At 34.8% G+C, this 21162-nt stretch overlaps 1 protein-coding gene across 1 annotated transcript; it reads right to left on the reverse strand.

Moving 5' to 3' along the window:
* Nucleotides 1-5059: 5059 nt before the first annotated feature.
* On the reverse strand, nucleotides 5060-10967 carry LOC110110992 (calcium-dependent protein kinase 20). Its single transcript, XM_020842669.2, has 8 exons — nucleotides 10452-10967; nucleotides 8608-8731; nucleotides 8283-8426; nucleotides 8011-8163; nucleotides 7323-7438; nucleotides 6844-7011; nucleotides 6534-6764; nucleotides 5060-5683 (listed from the first exon to the last, which is right to left on the reverse strand). The coding sequence occupies exons 1-8, from the start codon at nucleotides 10965-10967 to the stop codon at nucleotides 5528-5530; spliced, it is 1608 nt and encodes a 535-aa protein (XP_020698328.1). The 3' UTR covers nucleotides 5060-5527.
* Nucleotides 10968-21162: the final 10195 nt, after the last annotated feature.

Consider the following 21162-nt stretch of genomic DNA (forward strand, 5'->3'; position numbering starts at 1 on the left):
GCACCTAGGTGCGGCCCGTGCGTCGTTTCGCTCGCCGTTTCGCGAAGAGGCGGTGGCTGAACCGGCTCAAATGGGCCCCACTTTTAAAAAAAAATGATTTTTATTCGTTTTTTGGCCCAAAAAATTCACAAAAATTCCCAAAAAATTCTGAAAAATTTCTAAAAATCTATTTTTTTTTTAGAAAATTCTAGAATTTCGAAAATGATAGCAACTCCCCCTCATTCTCTCAAAAACCTATAAATAGGCCTCCTAGGCATTTAAAAAATTTGTAACTTCTCTTTCTTTCTCCCTCTGGCTCTCTGGTGGTTGAGGCTTCCGCTATTTTTGAGTGAGAAACTTTCCCTGCTAGAATTAGAGCCCCTCCTCGCGTGCAGGAGTTACGGGATTTCTCTTCCTTCCCCCACGACTTTCTAACAGTTGAGGCTTCCGCTATTTGTGAGCGAGAAATTTCCTCTGCTTGAATTAGCGCCCCTCATCGCGTGCAGGAGTTACAGGATTTCTCTTCCTTCCCCTACGGCTTTCTAACGATTGAGGCTTCCACTATTTGCGAGCGAAAAATTTCCCCTGCTAGAATTAGCGCCCCTCCTTGCATGCAGGAGTTACAATGTTTCTCTTTCTCCCCCTCGGCTTTCGAGAGATTTATTGAACTGCAGAAATCTAGCGTCGGATAGAAATACGGCATCGGGCAGAAGACCGACGAAATTCCGACGACGATCAGAATTCCGACGACGATCAGAATTCCGACGACGAGTAGAAGTACGACGTCGGGCAGAATACCGATAAAATTTCATCGACGATCAGAATTCCGACGACGAGTAGAAGTACGATAGAACTCCAACGTTGTGTAGAAGACCAATGAAAGTTCGTCGACGAGCAGAAGTCTGACGACGCGTAGGAGTCTGTTGACGAGCAGAAGTACGACGACAGGGAGAAGTCAGACGTCGAGTAGAAGTTCAACATCGGGTAGAAGACCGACGAAAGTTAGTCGACGAGCAGAAGTCCGACGACGCGTAGGAGTCTGCTAACGAACAGAAGTCCGACGACGGGGAGAAGTCTGACGTCGGGTAGATGTTCAACGTCGGGTAGAAGACCGACGAAAGTTCGTCGACGAGCAAAAGTCCGACGACGAGTAGGAGTTCACTGACGAGCAGAAGTACGACGACAAGGAGAAGTCTGACGTCGGGTAGAAGTTCAACGTCAGGTAGAAGACCGATGAAAGTTCGTCGACGAGCAGAAGTCTAACGACGCGTAGGAGTTTGCTGACGAGCAGAAGTACGACGACAGGGAGAAGTACGACGTCGGGTAGAAGTTCAACGTCGGGTAGAAGACCGACGAAAGTTCATCGACAAGCAGAAGTCCGACGACAGGGAGAAGTCCGACGTCGGGTAGAAGTACGGCCTCGGGTAGAAGACCGATGAAAGTTCGTCGACGAGCAGAAGTCCGACGACGAGTAGGAGTCCAAAAATATTTGTTCCAAAATTTTTGACTGACTAAATTCTTTGTATAAGTGATAGATTTATCAATCACTTGCATTCTTGGAGTCTTTATAGAAAGAGCATTGTTCACTTAGAATATTGTTCGGTGATGTTGACCTTTGTAAAAGGGCTCGAGAGAATCCACCAAGGATGTGAGACCTATCCGAGGTTGTACGTCGGAGCCTTTGCTCGACGATGTTAACCTATGTGGAAGAGGTCGGGAGAATCCATCAAGGAAGTAAGACCTATCCGAGGTTGTATGTCAGAACATTTGTTCGATGACATTAACCTGTGTGGAAGAGGTCGAAAGAATCCACCAAGGATGTAAGACCTATCCGATATTATATGTCGGAGCCTTTGCTCGATGACGTTAACCAGTGTGGATGAGGTCGGATCAAATTCCCCTGGGATTGATCATCCGGTGATTGAGATACAATATGGATTGTGTATTTCTCGAATCACGGAGAAAGAGTTTGAAATGTTTTTCTTATCTTTCATAAGAGAAAAAATCATACCACAACAACATGAACATTCTATTACTACATTACGTAAGATAGTACAATAGTTTCCTAGTACGACTTACAAAGTACTCAATACACTAGATCTACGTACGGTGATAATACAACAACACTTAACTTTGAAGAATACATTAGAGATATCAAAGTGGTACCATACTCAACATAAAAAGGGACAACAAGACAAGTAGAATTGCTAATACAAATCCGCTAAGTGCATGATCATTCAATCTCTCCAACCATTTGAATAGTATTCAATGGTTGTCTTTGTTGTTGACTTTGCCCCCCAGCGGGATGAGCTTCCTCTCTGGTAGGTGAATCTTGAATAAATTGTCGAAGGTAGCCCTGACGGATAAGCTTTTCAATCTCATCCTTGAGTTGCTTGTAGGCTTCGGTAGTGTGACCACGGCTATGATGAAAGTGACAGTACTGATCTGAATTTCCTGTGTTCGACTTCAAAGGGTTTGGCCATTTTATTGTATCTTGATCTCGAACGGCCATCAATACATTTGTTCGATACGTATTGAGTGGGGTATACTCCTTCTCCTGTCAGGATTCTCATCGTGGTGACAAAGACCTATGAGGTAGATTATTCTTCCCATGCTTTTTCTGTTGTGAGAAAGAATTATCCATCCCAGGTGCACCTTTGCGCTTCCCACTGATTTGCTCAAACTGCTTCCTGTGAGCATTTATAGCTTCATCGCACGGTGAGAGCGCTTTTTATAGTTTTTCTGGAGTGACATAGCCCGTAAATAGGTGTGAGATCATGGGCGAATAGGGAGTGGTTCGAATGGACGCCCGATATTGAACCCTTCGATCGTGCACCATTCGTTGGACATTTGGAGGACTTAATGATGTCGGAATTCGGCGAACTTGGGCTCGTTGGATTCGTCTCGTCGAGCCGTTCAATTCGAGTATAAAATCGTCAAAATCGGAGACCGTTTGGTTACTCAAATTGCGGTTTGAACCTTCCAACAGCGCTTCGGGTCCTTGATTCGGACTCATTTGGACTCGGATTGAGTTGAATTTGGTGTCGTTGGGTTTGTATTTCCGAGATGCTCAGTTTGACAGTAAGCTCGCTGAAATCGGAGTTCGGGTACTCCCAAATTAATTTTTGAAGTTTCCAACTAGCTTTTGCCTCGAGATTCGTGCCCGATCAAGATAATTTTTGGAGTACGTATCAATACTAGAAAGCAGTTTTATGAAACAGGAAGAAAGCCGTCCCAAACGAAGCTTTATTTTGAGACAGTTTTTTTATTGCTTCTTGAAGCTATTTTACAAAGCAGTAAGAAAGTTGTCCCAAACGAAACCGAAGGCTTCATTTAGGATAGCCTTCCTATTGTTTTGTAAAACTATTTTTTTAGTAAAATAATCTCTTGAACCGATAAAAAATAGTAGCTCAAGGCTATTCCAAACGAAAGGTATTTTATTTATTAATATATTAGGAGTGCAAATTAAATTAAATACAGAGCTTTTAAAAGTTTTTTTGTGTTTGGTTAAAAGAAAATGCAAATTCAAAAAGTAATTTATTTAGAGATTGAAATTCTATTTTATTTATTTTCAATGCATTCGAAACTGATCAAGATTTATGGAAGAATGGGCTGACCTGCTCTGGTGTACAATGTCTACTGTTCAAAACAACTATTTTATGGCAGTTTTGTAATTATTTAAAAATTTTCTATTTACTTATAACTTAATGAATATGAAAAGAATGTGTAATACATCATAAATATTATTTCGCATGTAAAGAATGCAATGAATTTAATGGGCTGAAATTAGGAAGTAGTTTTGTCAATATAGATTAATTATTTATTTATTTCTGTTTAATCAAGTTTGTATTAATTAGAAAAAAATTAAGAAAAATGTTGAAATTTTTTGAATTGCAATTTCTGCTAAAATATTTAAAATTGCTCAACATAATATAATAATAAAGATATTAAGTATATTTTTGAATAAAGTTAAAAATATTTTTTTTATAAAATTTTAATTTAAAAGATTGAACTCAATGAGAGGCATTTATTTTTCAATTATCTCATGTATCATGTAGCCTTAAAATTTGTATCAAAGTTCATGAACCTTAAATCCTAAAATCACTAAGGGACTGTTTGGTTGGAAGTAGAGGGAAACGAGTAGATATTAATTAATTGAGTTCGAGCTTGAGCTTTATTCTACGTGTTTAAGCTGGCTCACGAGCCGGCTTATTTATTATTAAAGAGAGAAAACAATTATGATTCAAAGCAATTATTATAATAAAATGATAAAAAAATGAGAAATTATAAAAAAATAATAAATTACTTAATATAAGAAAATAATATATAATTTTAAATATTTTTTAAACTTTGTACTTAAAATCTTGAATCCTAATATATTTTAAAAATATTTTGTATAGATATTTTTAAAATTAACCGTCTCACGAGCTAACGAGTCTAATCAGGACTGACTCAAGCTTAACTCGTTAACTCATCAAACTAGACTCACAAGCCACTTATCAAGCCAATCCCTAGTTTGCTCATGAGCCGACTTGATTTATTTACACCCCTAATTGAATGTGAAGTGGGTGTACATTATTTTTTTAAGGGGTTTAAAATTTTTTTTGTTAGTTCGTATATAAAAGAAATGCAAAATAAAATAAACAAAATGCAATATAAAGTATTCTAATTCTTTTTTGAGGTAAAAATAAACTCGCTCAACAGTCTGTCACCAACCGACGTCGCAACCCGCCCACCGCCGATTACCCCTCACCAAGCACCACCATAGCCATCCACCAGCCACCCCTCCACCACTCATCACCACTCGCCAACATAACGGTCATCCGCCGTCAATCACCGCCGCCATCATCTGCCGCCAACCACCCCAGCAAGCAACCACCTTCGCCGCTCAGCTTGCAACTAGTGCTAATTAACTCCTGTGTACTATAATTAATTAGCATTAATCAATGGTGAGCTATTCCCACAAATTATCTTATAAGTATTTAAATATAAAACTTTTGCCCCTAAATCAGTGGAAGTAATCAACCATTCCACAACAAATGATAAGATAACACACATATAATAGACGAAAACAGGAACGTAATAAGAAAATGGAAGCTCAGCTAGGATTTAGAACAATATCCTGAATTATAAGAAATAATACAACTCATTTCCAAGAATTACTAGTCCTCTCACCACTGTTACATCTCATTAAATACAGAAGAAAGCTGAAAACATAAAAGGATGAACACACCAGGAAGTTCAGAGACAAAGGGCCAAGTTTTTTCTGTCACCAGAGCACCAAATTCTTGGTAAGCATCACATATTTACAGCCAGCCCCATTTTCATTTTTTTTCCCTTTGATCATTCATGTAACACTTACACAAAGAGCTGCTTAAGCTCCAGCAGCAATGGAAAGCTTAAACAGCTTCTTACTGAACTAAACAGAAGAGAGAGAAAAGAATAAAATGGTCCTACGTTTAGAACCAAAAAAGAACTTAAATGAATCTCGTAAACTCAATCCATAAAAAGAAGATAGCTTGTTTGGATTTCTGTCTTCTTCTTCTTCTTACTTGTTTTCATTTTTTACCTGCAGCGATCCATCCTTCATCAGCTTCAAGCTGAGGCTATTGAATCTTTCACGAGAATACTGTCTTGATGCCTTCCTCCAATCTGTGCCTGCTTTCATCATTGCTGCAAATTCCTCATAGCTAATTTTTCCATCCTGCGGTGGAGAAGGAGAAGGAGAAGGAGAAGGAGAAGGGCAATGTTAGTTGAGAAGCTACTATGGATAATGACTGAATCTATGTTGCACCGATACACCTATTTATGAAGGCGTGCTGCATCGGATACGTGTCGGACACGAATATACATCCGATACGGCACTGATACGTGTTGGATACGTCAAAGCCGTATCCAATTAAAATATTATTTAATTTCAAAAGGACATGCGTATCAGATACACGTGTCCATTAAAAGACGAAAAAAATCCAAAAAAAGACACGTCATATTTGATTATGTGTTTGCGAACAAGGTTCTTTCATATTCGAACCCGTGAGCTTTTACATTGATGTTAGTTTACTAAAAAATAGGATATTAGGGCATCAAATTATTTTGCATTTGTAATGCTTTGATTTTTATTTCATGTATTTATTTGTCTTCTTAAATGAAAAAAAGAAGAAGAAAATTTAGCTCTCATATATTATTCAGTAAACATGCCACCAAATCATACAACAACATAATTAGTGAAATCATGCCACAAAATTCTTATTAGTCAATTAGTTTTAACTCTTCCCTTGACTCAATGCTTACTTTTATTTTGATATTATAAGCTATAGTGCTACAAATGATGTTGCTTTTATATTATTTTGTCATTTCAAATATTATGCTTTGATGTTTTCTTAATTTTTATGTATGATTTATAAATTATAATGCCGAGTCCGCGCCATACCCGTATCCTGTTTTTTTAAGAATTAACGTGTCTCATATCTGTATCGTGTCGTATCCGTGTCACCGTATCCGTATTAGTGCAACATAGGACTGAATAAATGCTAAATAGAAAATGATAAACTAACCTTGTCAGTATCCACATCACTGATAATGGCATTGATAACTTCCTCACTGTTGGAACCCAAGTCTTCTTTAAGTGCCTCCCTGAGCTCTTCAATCTCAATGAATCCACTCTTGTTCTGATCGAAAAAGGCAAAGGCTTTATGAAGATGCTCATCATTGCCCAGCTTCTGCAGGTGAATTGAAAGAGCCACAAATTCCCCATACTCTAGAGTTCCATCTCCGTCAACATCAGCCTGCCATTGAAGTTATTATTCAGTTCTCCACAAATTATGATTCAGTAAATGAAAAAGAAACATAATGGGCGAAACTTACAGCTTCCATTAATATCTGCACATCTGCATCCGGAATCTGGTGCCCATGCTTATGAAGTCCATACTTGAGCTCCTCAAGAGTGATTCTTCCATTGTTGTTTATGTCCATCTTCTTGAACATCTCCTTTATGCCTGCAACTTCTTCCACAGTTAGATGCTCAGCAACAACCTGCAAATTAATCGCAATATGAAACAATGGTTAGATCATCGGAAAAGACAAAGTAAAAGCAAGCTGAAGGCTGCCGCCGATTTACATTAAAAAATGGAAATTTTCAAGCACTACATGTTTGATTTCAAATGGTCTTTCTCTTTTGGCTTCTTCCTTATTAAATTTAACATTATTCTTATTTATTCTTTCATGGTGCTATCTCTCTATGGATGTGTTGGGGGTGTCTTTCTCTTTTGGCTTCTTCCTTATTAAATTTAACATTATTCTCTGTGATGTGAAGTCGCAGGAGGTATATGTGGAAGTAATCATACCCTGAGAGCTCTCTTTTTGAACTTGTTCATCACAGAGAATTGTTGAAGTCTTGCTCGAACAGTCTCGCCCAAATTCACATTTGGAGCCTTCTTGGCATTCTGCAACCAAGGGTGATCTGCAAGATGACACACTGCGTTAAGAATGCCAAACGCATGTTCTGCAACCTATCAAGTAAATATCTGAACTAGTAAGGGCATCTCCAACCGAAAATCTCATTTTTTACTCCAAAATACAGTAAAACTAAAAAATGGCGTGATTCATCTCCAATCGAACTCCATTTTGCGCCCTTAGTAGAAGGTAACCGTCTTTCTCGTCTTTCGGGCATTTCTTTGGCAAATCCGGTAGAGACAGAAAAATAACGCAAGTGAACAATGCAACGTCAATATTGGCGTCGCACTGTTCACCCGCAACCAAATACCGGAAGTTTTGCCGTTCGGCTAGAGCTTGCGAGCAACGCCATTCATGCATTTGGAGTTCGGTTGGAGAAGGCCTAAGAAGTCATAACAACGCTGATTTACCCATCATATAATGATATCATACAACTTTCTGATATTAGTTAAGCTTGATTGCCACCATTGCTATATACGTGAGCCTCGCAAGCATATCAAGATGCCATGAACACGCACAAAATGCAAGGCAAACATCATTTTCTACACAATAAATTGCGGGCAACAACGAGCAGCTTACCTAGCACTTCTTGAGCTGATAAACGCCTCTTTGGATTGGGATCAAGCATCTTCTTGACAAGATCTTTGGCACTATCGGAAACCTTAGGCCATGGATCTCTTTTAAAATCTATAACAGACCGAATAATGGCTTGAGCAACTCCCTGTTCCGTTTCTGCATTAAACATAAATCCTTATAGGTCAGATCATATGCACAGAAGCTTATAAACAAACTAGAATGTTATCTATTAAAAACAAAACGTTAAGAACATGATAACTTGAGAAGAAAATTACCTGCCCAAAATGGCGGCACACCGCAAAGCAGAATGTATAATATGACTCCAGCACTCCATACATCAATTTCTTGTCCATAATTGCGCTTCAAAACCTCCGGTGCCATGTAATATGGACTTCCGACAATCTCGGTAAATTGTTCACCTATTCATTAATCAATAGAAAATTAATCAGAAAAGCGAAAAAAACTATCACTCTCTGCCGTGATTCTTAGCTCTCAATGCACAAGCACAACATGCATAAACACTGTAAAAGGTTTCAGTAAGGGAATAATAGTTCAAAATTATAAGTTTGAATTGAAACATGAATAAATCAATATACATACCAGGAGTGAAAAATACAGATAGGCCAAAATCAATAGCTTTAAGAGCAGCAGTTTCCTTTTTATTGGCAAACAAAAAGTTCTCAGGCTTAAGGTCCCTATGCATCACTCCATTCTTGTGACACACCTGCAACAAAAAGTAACAAGTAGAATAAAATGTATTACATCATCTCAGCTGAACAAACAAGGAGAAAATAACAGCTCTCTCTTTCAACAAAATGCAAATTTTATTTAAATTATATTCCATAAATAATTTAAGTTAAGGTATCTCTTTTTTTTTAAATATATTTCATAAATAATTTAATATCCATTTAATCCTAATTTTATTTTCCTTCTCCAACACAATTATACAATCATTTTTAAAAAAAATTTACAGAGAAAATAATTTAAGTTAAGGTATCCAAAAAAAAAAAAAAGTTAAGGTATCTCTTTTTTTTTTTCATAAATAATTTAATATCCATTTAATCCTAATTTTATTTTCCTTCTCCAACACAATTATACAATCATTTTTTTAAAATTTTTACAGAGAAATTAAAGTTTTTTTTTTTCAATTTTAAGCTCATGATCTATTATATTTTATAACTTATTGAGTTTTCTTCTCCAATCGAATTTAAGATACCTAATAAATTTATTATTATATGAATTCATTTCATATTATTGAATTTAAGATACCTAATAAATTTATTATTATATGAATTCATTTCATATTATTTAATCTGTATAATTACAATTCAATGTTTTAGACTTAAAATATAATATTATAATAATGTGTAAAATATATGTCCGTGTCATATATTTTCAATAATAGATATTTTCTTTGTGCGTTTCTTATCGGGTCCATATCAGTGCATCATTAGTCTTTGTACATAATGAAAAATAGAATGGATTGCATAACATTAACTCTTTTCATGCCAATCCTACAATCTTGAATAAGTAGAATCTCCATAACAAAGCTTCAATCAACATTTTAGCATAAGAAATAGTACAGATCATGTTTTGGATTCAATCATGTTAGGATGACATAAACTCATTAAAAAAAAATTGAAGAATATGACAATACCATCATAAAATTTTAAATTATTATTCAAGGTACATATTTGTTCAATAAATTCAATTAAAAAGTTCTCAGATTTTTTAAAATTTACCAGATAATATAGCTAAGAAAACTTGAAGGTGGCAACGACAACATAAAAATATGAGAAAATTAGAGCAACTATATAGAAAAAGGCTATGAATATACCAAATTTGAATACTACCAAGATAACTTCTACAACAAGTCTTCAGTCCACAATCTCAATCAGTAAGGAACAACAAAGGGAAAACTATGTAGCCATACAAAATAAGATCATTCATAAGAGTTCTCTAAGAAATAATACAAAATTTTCTAAGTTGTAATTATTTCAAGCTTTCTTCTTCTCTGTCGTGCAAATAAGAGCCACACAAAAATCCCAAACCACAATCAATCAAACATCAAATCAAGGAAAACCATCCTAAATTAATTGAATAAAACAAAAGAAATCATGAGACATCCAAAGAAGACAAAATTGCGAGATCTGCATCTAATATAAATTTTAGAGTGCTATATAAGCAAAAATAAAAATTTGAAGGTTAGATATGTAAGAACTTAGTGGCATGTGTGTGATCCCCCAACTTTCTGATATGTTCATCTAAGAAGAGAAAATTGTTAAAATAGGCATAAATTCTAAAGATGCTTCATTTATTAAATTAGAATAACATAGAACAGATCCTGCAAAATCTCTAAGAAACTCCCAATTCATAGAATTCCTCATAATATCAACATAAATAAGAAAAAAAAAACATAAATTATGATAGAACTATCATCTCACCTGCACAACCTCAACGATGGTCTTTGTAACCGCAGCAGCCGCCCTCTCAGTGTAATGTCCCCTTGCAACAATTCTATCAAAGAGCTCTCCACCCTCGCAGAGCTCCATGACAAGATGAACAGCATTGTCATCTTCGTAAGTATCCTTCAAGCTCACAACATTAAGATGAGGAGGCATATGCCTCATAATCTCAACCTCCCTCCTAACATCCTCAATATCAACAACAGTCCGGAGCTTCAACTTGGAAATACACTTGCAAGCGAACTTCTCTCTCGTCTCCTTATCAGTGCAGAGATATGTTATCCCAAACTCACCTCTTCCGAGCTCGGCACCGAGCTCATAGCGGCTTCCGATGTCGCTACCAGTGGGCTCTTTGAGAACGATGAGCTTAGAACCGCCCGAGTTCGGCGTTCGATTGTACTCAACCGAGAAGGGGTTTGGCTTCTTCCCCTTCTTCTGCTTCGCCTTGTTCTCCTTCTCTGAAGAATCAACCGGCGTCGCACAGCAATTACCCATTTCTTATGGCTGGCTGGGTTATTCTATAGGGTTTTGATTTTTGGACAAAGATCGGATTTTTTTCCCCAAAGTTTCGAAAACGAAGATCCAAATCGACGAAAGGTGTGACCTTTGGAAGATAGAAGAAGAGATATTTCCGTATGAAGGACTTCGGTGGGCGGATAAGAGATGGTGGGATGGATGGAATTTAATGGCAGGATGTTTAAGAAGATGTAAGAGGCAAATCAACGAGGGTTTGAATTGGCCATTTGTGGTGGGAAGAAACAGTCAAAGCTCAAACCAAAAAAGACTCTTTTTCTCTCCCCCTCTCCCTCCCTCTCCCTCCCTCTCCTTTTCCTACTCTTTTCCTCCGATTACAGACAAATCTGGAAGGAAAGGAAAGAGCAGGCGAAACAGGATAGACTTCTGAGAGAAATCCTTCGGCCACTCCGTCTCTCTCTCTGGAGCGGTCTCTCTTTCTCTCTCTCCTATTTCTTCGGGGCCTGCAGATTTGGTGCGTTTCCTTTCCGTTGAGCTGATTACAATCGGACCTTCGGTTGTGCCAGCTGTGATGATGCGAAGAAGTTTGACGGATTGACAGAAGTGGCTGCTTGAGTGGATTACTGGCGAAAGAGTAGGTGTTTGGGTTCCCCTTTTCGGTTGCCAATAACGCCGGAAAGGGGCTTTCCTGATTTCTCTAAACCCTTTTCTTTTTTTTTTTTAATAAAAAAATATTGTTAATTATTCATTTTATATTAATTAGGTTCTGATTAGTTCATATATATTATGATATTTGAAAATTATCGAACTATTAAGTAGCTGAAATCTTTAAATAACTTTGGTAGTAATGATATTTATGTCTTTGATTCATTCTTAAAAATAAGTTTTATTCCATGTGAATTTTCATAATTAAATTTAGAATAATCAAAATTTTGATTTTATCAAATTTATAGTAACACCGCATGTGATGAAGAGAAGAATCTATTCACATAAAAAATAAGACAATCTGAGTTCAAAAGAAATCAAAATCAAGTACTTGAAATGAAATTGAAATTTTAAAATATTAATTGGATGATAAAATGTTCTACAAATTTCCTATGCTTATAGTCAAGTCAAGTGTCTAGAGAAGAAGAATCTGACGAGCTCATGATTGCTTAATTCTTATCCCTCTAAGGCAATTAAATTATAATATAATGATATATGATCAAAGAAATTAATATAAGTTGTTCGATAGAGTATTTTAGATTTTAACTCTATTTACATATTATATCATTCTAAAAAATTCTAAAGAGACTCACACTCTCCATATAAATGTGATTCTTAGCATGAGATTCAATGGAGTTCAACGGCTTAAGGAATCCCAATACTCTACTAGCTAGGCTATCGCCCGAGTATCACTCTTGGACCACTTCTTGACTACGGTCACCAGACCATCAATCAACTATAGACATTCGGCGATATATTGAGTTTCATCACTGGAGCAACACCTGATTTATTGCCATGGCACAATCGTAGCAATAAAAACACTGCTCGATCGCCACCAAGACAACCGCCTAATTGACCTTATTAGATCACAATCTAAGCATCATTATTTGGACCACCATGCCACCTTTCACCATGTCGCCTTCATCAATTTGTCATCGCTTGACCTCCTCCATTAGACTGTCACCGTCCAACTAATGTCATCTGACCATTATCATCTAACTACCATCCACTAACTGTCGTCACCCAAATATGATCCTCCAACCATGGTTGTCTGCCTATGATTCCCTAACCACAGTCACTTGACTTTAGTTTTTGACCATTGTCACTCGACTTTGGTCCCCTAACCATTGTCGCATGATTTTGGGTAACAACCCGAAGTCTTAAATGGATTTATTTAAAAAGTTTGAAAATTCTAAAATGTGGTGATGTGACGCTATACTTTTGAAAGCTGCAACTCTTGGGGTGCATCGTTGGGGCACCGAAATTCGACATGATGACATCGATGCTCTTTGTTCTATAGTAATTATGGAATTAGCATGCAGTGTTGCAGCACCAGGTTGGAGAGCTATGGCACTAGCCACTGAAAAATGTTTTTATATATATTTATCCTCCACTTAGCCCTCCCCTACCCCTCACTTCGTTTTTTGCAGGCGATGGAGATAAGGTAGTGAAGAAGAAAAGACGAGAGAGAAGAGAGAGGAAGCTCTCCTGGGTTTTTTTGCTTATCGCTTATGTTAGAAAAATATTTTAATTATATTAAGTGACCTCTATTTTACATTTGTTTTCAATAATTTTAAGTTTGATATGTTTCTCTCTTCTAAAGTGATAAAAATATGATATCTCCTAATTTAGTGAACTTTCATCATATAACTTTTGGTATGTGATAAATATCCTTACTCTAAAATTTTTTAATGTATTATGTGGTAATTCCATCAGTTAGTTTTGCATGTGTGTTATTTACCTAAAATAAGCAAGGAAAATGCCAACTGCAAAATGATATGGAGATAATGTACAAAATCTAAATTTGAATATTAAAATAAAGATTGTGGTGTCAACCTGGATGTTAACCTGTAACTGATTGACTGATTACCCCGATGGATAGAGAGTGAAGACTCTTTATTTATAGACTAATTAGATTGGTTATTAATGGACATATTATTCGATTGATGGATGACAACTATGATAAATAAATATGACAGAGAATAAATAGATGATCGACTAATCATTGAGAAGACTGATTGTCTAATTAAATGATATTAGAAACACAATTGATACAAAGTCATATTGGTTCTGATATGATATATGATAAGACATATAAGATTGATATAAGTGTAACTGAAATAAATGTTTATGTTGCATATTATTTTATTATTATGCATTGACTGTAGTTGTAGATATTAGTAGTTTGTTAGGCTTTTATGCTCATTATGTGGTTTTTACATATTTTCAGGTAAATGTAAAGATCATGTAGAGTGAGGTTCTAGACTGCATGCTTAGTCTTTTCATTTTGCATTTATTAGTTATTCTTTTATAGCCATGATATGTAATAGTGATTAACCAGTTTATGTTGTATCATGAAATTGTATATGGGTTGTTTGGGACTTATATCAAATTGTAAATATTATATAAATGCATTTATATCTTTCGTAATTTATATTCCTCTATTTATATAAAATTGAAAAGCTCTATTGGTATTTAAAAATGATTGATTATGCGATGTTACACTTTGGTCCCTCATCCACCATTTCTTAATTAAAGTTATTTGACCGCAGTTGTCCGATTACGATCCTTCGACCATATTATTCAACTTCGATCCTTATATGGCCTCCTGACCACCATTGTTTGACTTCAGTCCTCTGACCATCGTTGTTAAACTATGGTATTCTAATCATCATCGCATGAATATGATCATCTAATCACCATCACTTGATTACAGTCCTCTAGCCATAGTTACCTTCTAACATTCCTCCAAATACCATCACTTGACTATAGTCCTCCAACCACCTTCGCCTAACTATTATCCTTCAACCACCATCACCCAATAATATGTCACGACCCAACCCGATCGGGACGGATCCCACTCGCATTGGGTCGTAAGTCAGACTCAAACTGACTGAACTGATTCTAGGATCTGGCTTTGGAATTTGTTTCAGAACTTTCTTCCAAACATTACTCACAGAAACAGACACACAGAGCTACTATAAGCATCAAAATACAACGGAACAGATCATCTATCTTTTCTTCCTCAAAAGAATCATATACAAATACAGCTCATGACTTTCATACAGAAAGAAAAGCAGAACAGAAAAGCCATGACTGTACAAAAATCAAAAGGACAAAAATACCTATAACAGATCAAACTCTGAACTTCTATTCCTGGACTTCCTTCCCCTTCCAGAACCTGAAAACCACGCAGAAAACAAGGATGAGCTACAACAGCTCAGCAAGACATCAAACCTCCAATCAAAATCCTCAGAGTCCACAACAAACACATCAGACAGAAATCCGTACAAAAATCAGAATTCAGAACTGACAGAGCAGAACAGAACGAATCAAATCAGAACAGAACAAACATAACAGAACATAATAAATATCAAATCAGAACTGAATCATATATCAAATCAGAACATATAGAATCGTACGGAAATCAGAATCAGATCATATCATAATAGAATAGAATCGTATATCAGAACAGATCAGAATCGTACATATCAGATCAAATCAAAACAGAACAAAATTGTGTCAGAATCGTATCAGAATCATAACCATACAGATCAGATCAATTATATCGTACGGAAATCAGAAATTCATATCAAATCAGAACAAATATTTCAGAACAGATCTTCCTTCCAGATTTCAGAACTTCCCCTTATATCTCCCTTGTGCATACAACACCAGAACTTCTCCTTATAGCTCCCTTGTGCATACAGCATCAGAACTTCCCCTTATAGCTCCCAATTTTGCTTACAGCACCAGAACTTCCCCTTATAGCTCCCAATTGTGCTTATAGCACCAGAACAGAACAGATACACAGAATTTCAGAACTTCACAGAACTTCTCAGAACTTCCCCTTATAACTCCCTTGTGCTTACAACACCTTCCCCTTATGGCTCCCAATAGCATCATAACATGTCATTTCAGAACAAATCCGGACAAATTCAGAAATCGTACGAAAATCCGGCGGCATAACGGTAGTCGATGATCTTACTTGAACAAAAATCCAATCGGCCTGGGACAATTTCTCAGGACGATAATTAATTTCCTTGACGATTTGCTCTCTGACTTTTGCCATGTTCTGATCGTCCCGGGACGATCCCAGATCGGCCCGGACGATCCCTACAGGAAAACATTCATGTAACTTATGTACAGATTCTGGAACAAATTTACAACTGATCGTCCCGGGACGATCCAAAATCTGCCCGGACGATTTGAGCAAAACTGTTGTTACATAATATTCCTCTGACCACTAACATTAACAAAGACTTCAACATATAAAAATAGAAAGCAAAAAATGCCTCACTAGAAAATTTATCCGATCTAGCAAGATCCTGATGTTTAAGTTGATAACTTTTAGAATTAAATTTATGATCATTTAAATTTTGAATTCAACAAACACAAAATATAATCAAACAACTTGATGAAATGAGTCCAACGTTACCAAAAATATTACAATTCAAATCAAATTGAGTTCAAACTAATCAATTAAAGTATACTTAAAACTTTTGACATATTAAATAATAGATCAAATGATATGTATGTCTTACATGCTTATAGTTAATTCAACATCAAGATATGAGAAATATGACATATCCAAGATTTCTCAATTTTGAGGTCATTAGAGCACATAAATGCTTAAATATGATTTATGATCAAGGGAATCAATATATATCATTCGACACAGTATTTTGGGGAGTTTGACTAAAATTTTTGAAATTTCACTCAAGAAAGTTATAAATAAGCATTCTTTATTCAAAAGGGTTTTTAGCGAGCTTGGGTATTAAAGAGAGCTTCAATATCTAAAGAACTTAAGAGCTCTACTAGCATCAGTAACAGTCTTTGCCCAACCATTATCTCTTATTTTTCATTACTCAACTTATGTCACCCAACCATCAGCATCACTAGTTTAGGGTCTCCTAGTCAATGTTGCGTGATTATGGTCTTCAGACTACTGTCTCCTGACTATTTACACCCACCCTAGCCAATAAGATTGATGCATATAATCTCTTATAAAACCAATGCGTGTTATCATCACAAATGTCATCGCCAATTGATTTCTTCGATTGCCATCACTAAAAACATCAAAGCATGTTATCTCCTATAATTTCAATATATGTCATCGACATAAGCGTCACCAATATCCCGCTTTATCACTTATCATCGCTAGCAAAGTCGGTGCATGACATCATCTATAAGGCTGATGCATGCAATCAACACTAACTCGATCTCTTGACACTGACACCAAGTTTTATTCTAAACTTCTTGTTCTTTGGTCTCCCAAAAGGAGAATGATTAAATAATCCACAAATGATCTCTTAAAGATAACTCCAATGTGTCAATGCTCTTCCAACTTCTACCATGAAATCCTTCCTCCACAATTTATGCCGACTACACTATATCAATGGCTTTCCTAATTATGGAGAAGTGCGTCATTTGTAATCTATAACATACACCATCAAAATCATTTCAATAATGTCAGGCCTTGTGTTTTTCTCCCTTTTCAAAATGTTAACATAAAAATTATGATGTCTCTAGCAACTTTATTTTATTTATGTATGTAAAATCTTCAAATAAAATTAAGACACTAAACTCTCTCTTCATTATAATATTTTTTTAACATGTAATGATAATTAAAAAATGCTATCACTCATTTTGATTAATATCATAAATTAGAATAATATAAATTTAACCTCATTAGTTAGTATACTAAAATGCTATTTCCATGCTCTAATTAACTTTTGATTAAGCTTTTTCAAGCCTCACAATTTCAACATTCAAGGACTTAATCAGCAAACTATGTGAATATTGAGATCTCCCAAAGTCAAATAATAAAGTTGAAAGAGAGCTTTCAATTATATAATTAAAAAGGAGGAGCTCCCATTGTTTACATGCTCAGCATTCAAACCTTCTAATTCCTTAGAAAACTAGCAAGTCGTGCATGCAACTATGCGACAAATTGTAAAATAAGGAAATATGTCTAATGCTAATTGTTTGCATTTATATTTGTAGCCACGTAAATTTTACTAAAAGAATGGGCTCAATAAATATGTTAAGGCATGATTTAGAAGAATGGTTGGAAATTCTTTGGGTCATTTGGAGGGTTAAATGTCTTCCAATTTTTTTTATTTATATTAGAAATAAAAGTCGATGTTCTTAAGACCACCGAAATTTAAGATTCTTACACTAAATGTCAAAATAATTTTATATAATTAAGAGGAGCAAATTTAGATTGTGTGATGAATTGACATATTTTCTGGAAGAAATAATCATAATGTTATATTAAAAAATCTATAAATTGGCCTTGCATGTACATATTCTAAAAAGACTTTTGGTGGGAAGAGAACCTCCCGAAAATCTACCTCTCAACATGTATGATTCCTGATTTTTGCGCTCGTTCATAACCCTCCAACTAAAATGATGACTTGATCTCTAGATATGACCTAGTTTATTGAGAAATAAATAACTCCTGCAAAAGGTTCCTCTTCCAGCTTCACGTTGAGTTCGAATGAATTAACCGACAACCATACAAATAATCTCATAATACATGCTAAATGTTTTTTTTTTCATTGACCTAAGTTAGCTTATTTGGATACTTCCACTTCATTCTCTAGCTCCCTCCTCAAAATGCAAACAAAAAGAAACTTGGGCTTAAATCTTACTCTTACTCGAGTTAAAACTTCTATGTGTTAACACCAACTATCGCTAGACACTACAATCAACCAATGTTAGCCCATCATCATCATCATTTTATGCTGGTTTATTATATTCATTTGGTACCCATCAACTACAAACCTTTAACACAAGCCTTCCAAATCCTACCCTCTCCTTTGATAAAGGCAATGATTGATCCACATTGCATGAAAGCAACTAATCATTGACATTAATTTTGATTGATCGTGTCACCTAATACAAACTAATGAAAGTTATTTAACATTCATTAGCTATTACCATATGATGCTAGCATTTCTTGGTGCCTAATCTCTTGCTCTTTAAAGAGAATAATCAGATTGCCCAACATCGATCAACCTGTAACATTCATTTTTTATTGTCATTCGACGCATACCGTTAAGTCATGTTTGATATCTAACACAATTCTTCTCCACTATCCAAATATCCTCTCTTAAGGATAATGATTGGGTCAAATAGGTAAGCATCGCATAGCTTCCAAAAATTTTGCTGAAGCCTATAATTGATCGACATTTGACACCTACCAATCACACAATCTCCCATGATCAATTTTATCGTATGTCATCATCTAATAACGACCCATATGCCATGCTGTACCTTTTTTTATCACTATGATAATTGTTTTCTTTGAATTCATATATTTTAGTTCTTAGGTGATACTTTCAACTTATTATATATATATACGACCTACATTCAACACTAAAATGATAGTGCTCTAAAAACTAAATCACTCAATGAAAACAATCTGCTCATGCCAAGACTTCCCTCAACCGCCCCATACAATAAGAATTAAAATAAAGAAAATAAATAAAAATAATATCTAATATAATATTGCAATCTATCTATATGAACAAAATGGCTTTATTATTTCTCAAATTTTTGACATGTGGCATTGTGATTTGTAAGAAATGTTTCTCTGATTTAATTTTTTGTAAAAAATTTTACATTATTTTATTTTGATATAATAAATCACAATATTATTATATGTATAATTTTAAGATTATCATTAACATCTATTTGACAGAGACTATTTCACCTAAAAATAATAATTTATCTAACAAATAATATTATTTCTTATTTTGAATAGGTTGTATAGATCATTTAGCCTGTCATCAAAATTAAAAAGATTAAAATTGGTCAAAGCCTCAAAGAAAATAGATTAATTGGAAGCTTATTTCTAGTAATTAACGCATATATTGTATTAAATTAATGAAACAGTTTGAGATAAAATTTTAATTATTTTAATTTTTAAATTGCTGTAATATTTTTATTTATTTATTATTTTTAAGAAATAAAAAAAATGTGATAGAAGATGATGTTTATAATCAGATTGTTAATTAATATGTACTAATTGCAAAAAAAAATATTTATTTTTCAAAAAAAATATTTGGAATTGAAACATAATTTATGAATCAAATCATGAGTTAATAAATCAAATTTAAGTCTATTTTGATTGGACTTATTTGCTTGTGAGCAATTTTAAAAGAATATTATAATAAATCTAATTGAATATATAAAAAATTCAAATATTCAGAAATAGAATTATTAAATATCAAAACTTTTTTGTACATCTTAAATATTTAGAAGTATTTTTATTATTTTCTCTTCAAACTTAAATATTTTAGTAATAAGTTAATAAAAAAATTTTTTAATTTTTTTTATAATGATGAATGATAAATCTTAAAGTTTACGACTCGAACCATAATCATGAATGAAATTATCTTTCCTAATTTTTCATTAAATAGAACTTTTCTTTTTTATAATCAATAAAATAATTAACTCAAATTTAATTAATTAATCAAATTTAAACCCAAATTTAAGATTACTCTAACAAGATTCTACATATTTACACACACCACCATTACATTTAAAATTTATAGGAAGCAATCCTAAGCCCTTACAATTGAATTTTAAGCTCTAAATTTGCAATAATTCGAACCTTTTATCATCTATTTGCACAAATCTTAAAGCAAAATAAAAAAAATTATCGTGATATTCTCACTAAAATATGATATTAAAATTTGTGCTAATACTCATTTTAAAATAATTTAAAATCATAAATAATTATTTGAATCAAAATTTTAATCATGATACATGTATAATTTATTTTCCAAAATTAATCTGATCCAACGGTCATACATCAATCATATTATTTTTTGTTAGTCGGGCGTTTTCCGGTCAACTTCCACTCTTGAAGCCGGCCGCCAATGCTTTCGCCGTGCGAATTGGAATTATTAAAAAAACTTTTTTTTTGTCTTTTTATATTATAAAAAATAATTAAAAATTAGCATTTCATGATACATTTGGTGGAACAATTATTACGTCCTCTGACCTGACGTAGAGGTACGTTCGGCCGCCAATAACATATCGCCACGTGTTCTTACTCTTTACCGCGCGGCCCGACGACTTGACCCGGAGCGGAACCCAGGAATGCTTTATTTTTTTGCTCAGGATTTGCTCGGGATTTGCTCAGGATTTGCTAGAAAAAACTAGGTACAACTCAGTATTTGCTCAGGATTTGCTCGGTATTGATAGGGATTTGCTCGGTAGTGCTAGGTATTTGCTCGGTATTGCTAGAAAAATCTAGGTACAACTCGGTACAACTCAGTATTTGCTCAGGAGTTGCTTGGTATTGCTAGGGATTTGCTCGGTAGTGCTAGGTATTTGCTCGGTATTGCTAGAAAAATCTAGGTACAACTCAGTATTTGCTCAGGATTTGCTTGGTATTGCTAGGGATTTGCTCGGCGGTACAACTCAGTATTTGCTCGGTATTGCTAGAAAAAACTCGGTACTCGGTACTCGGTACTCGGTACTCGGTACTCGGTAC

Source organism: Dendrobium catenatum, unplaced genomic scaffold (assembly GCF_001605985.2).
Source record: "Dendrobium catenatum unplaced genomic scaffold, ASM160598v2 fragScaff_scaffold_1132, whole genome shotgun sequence".
Lineage (NCBI taxonomy): Eukaryota > Viridiplantae > Streptophyta > Magnoliopsida > Asparagales > Orchidaceae > Dendrobium > Dendrobium catenatum.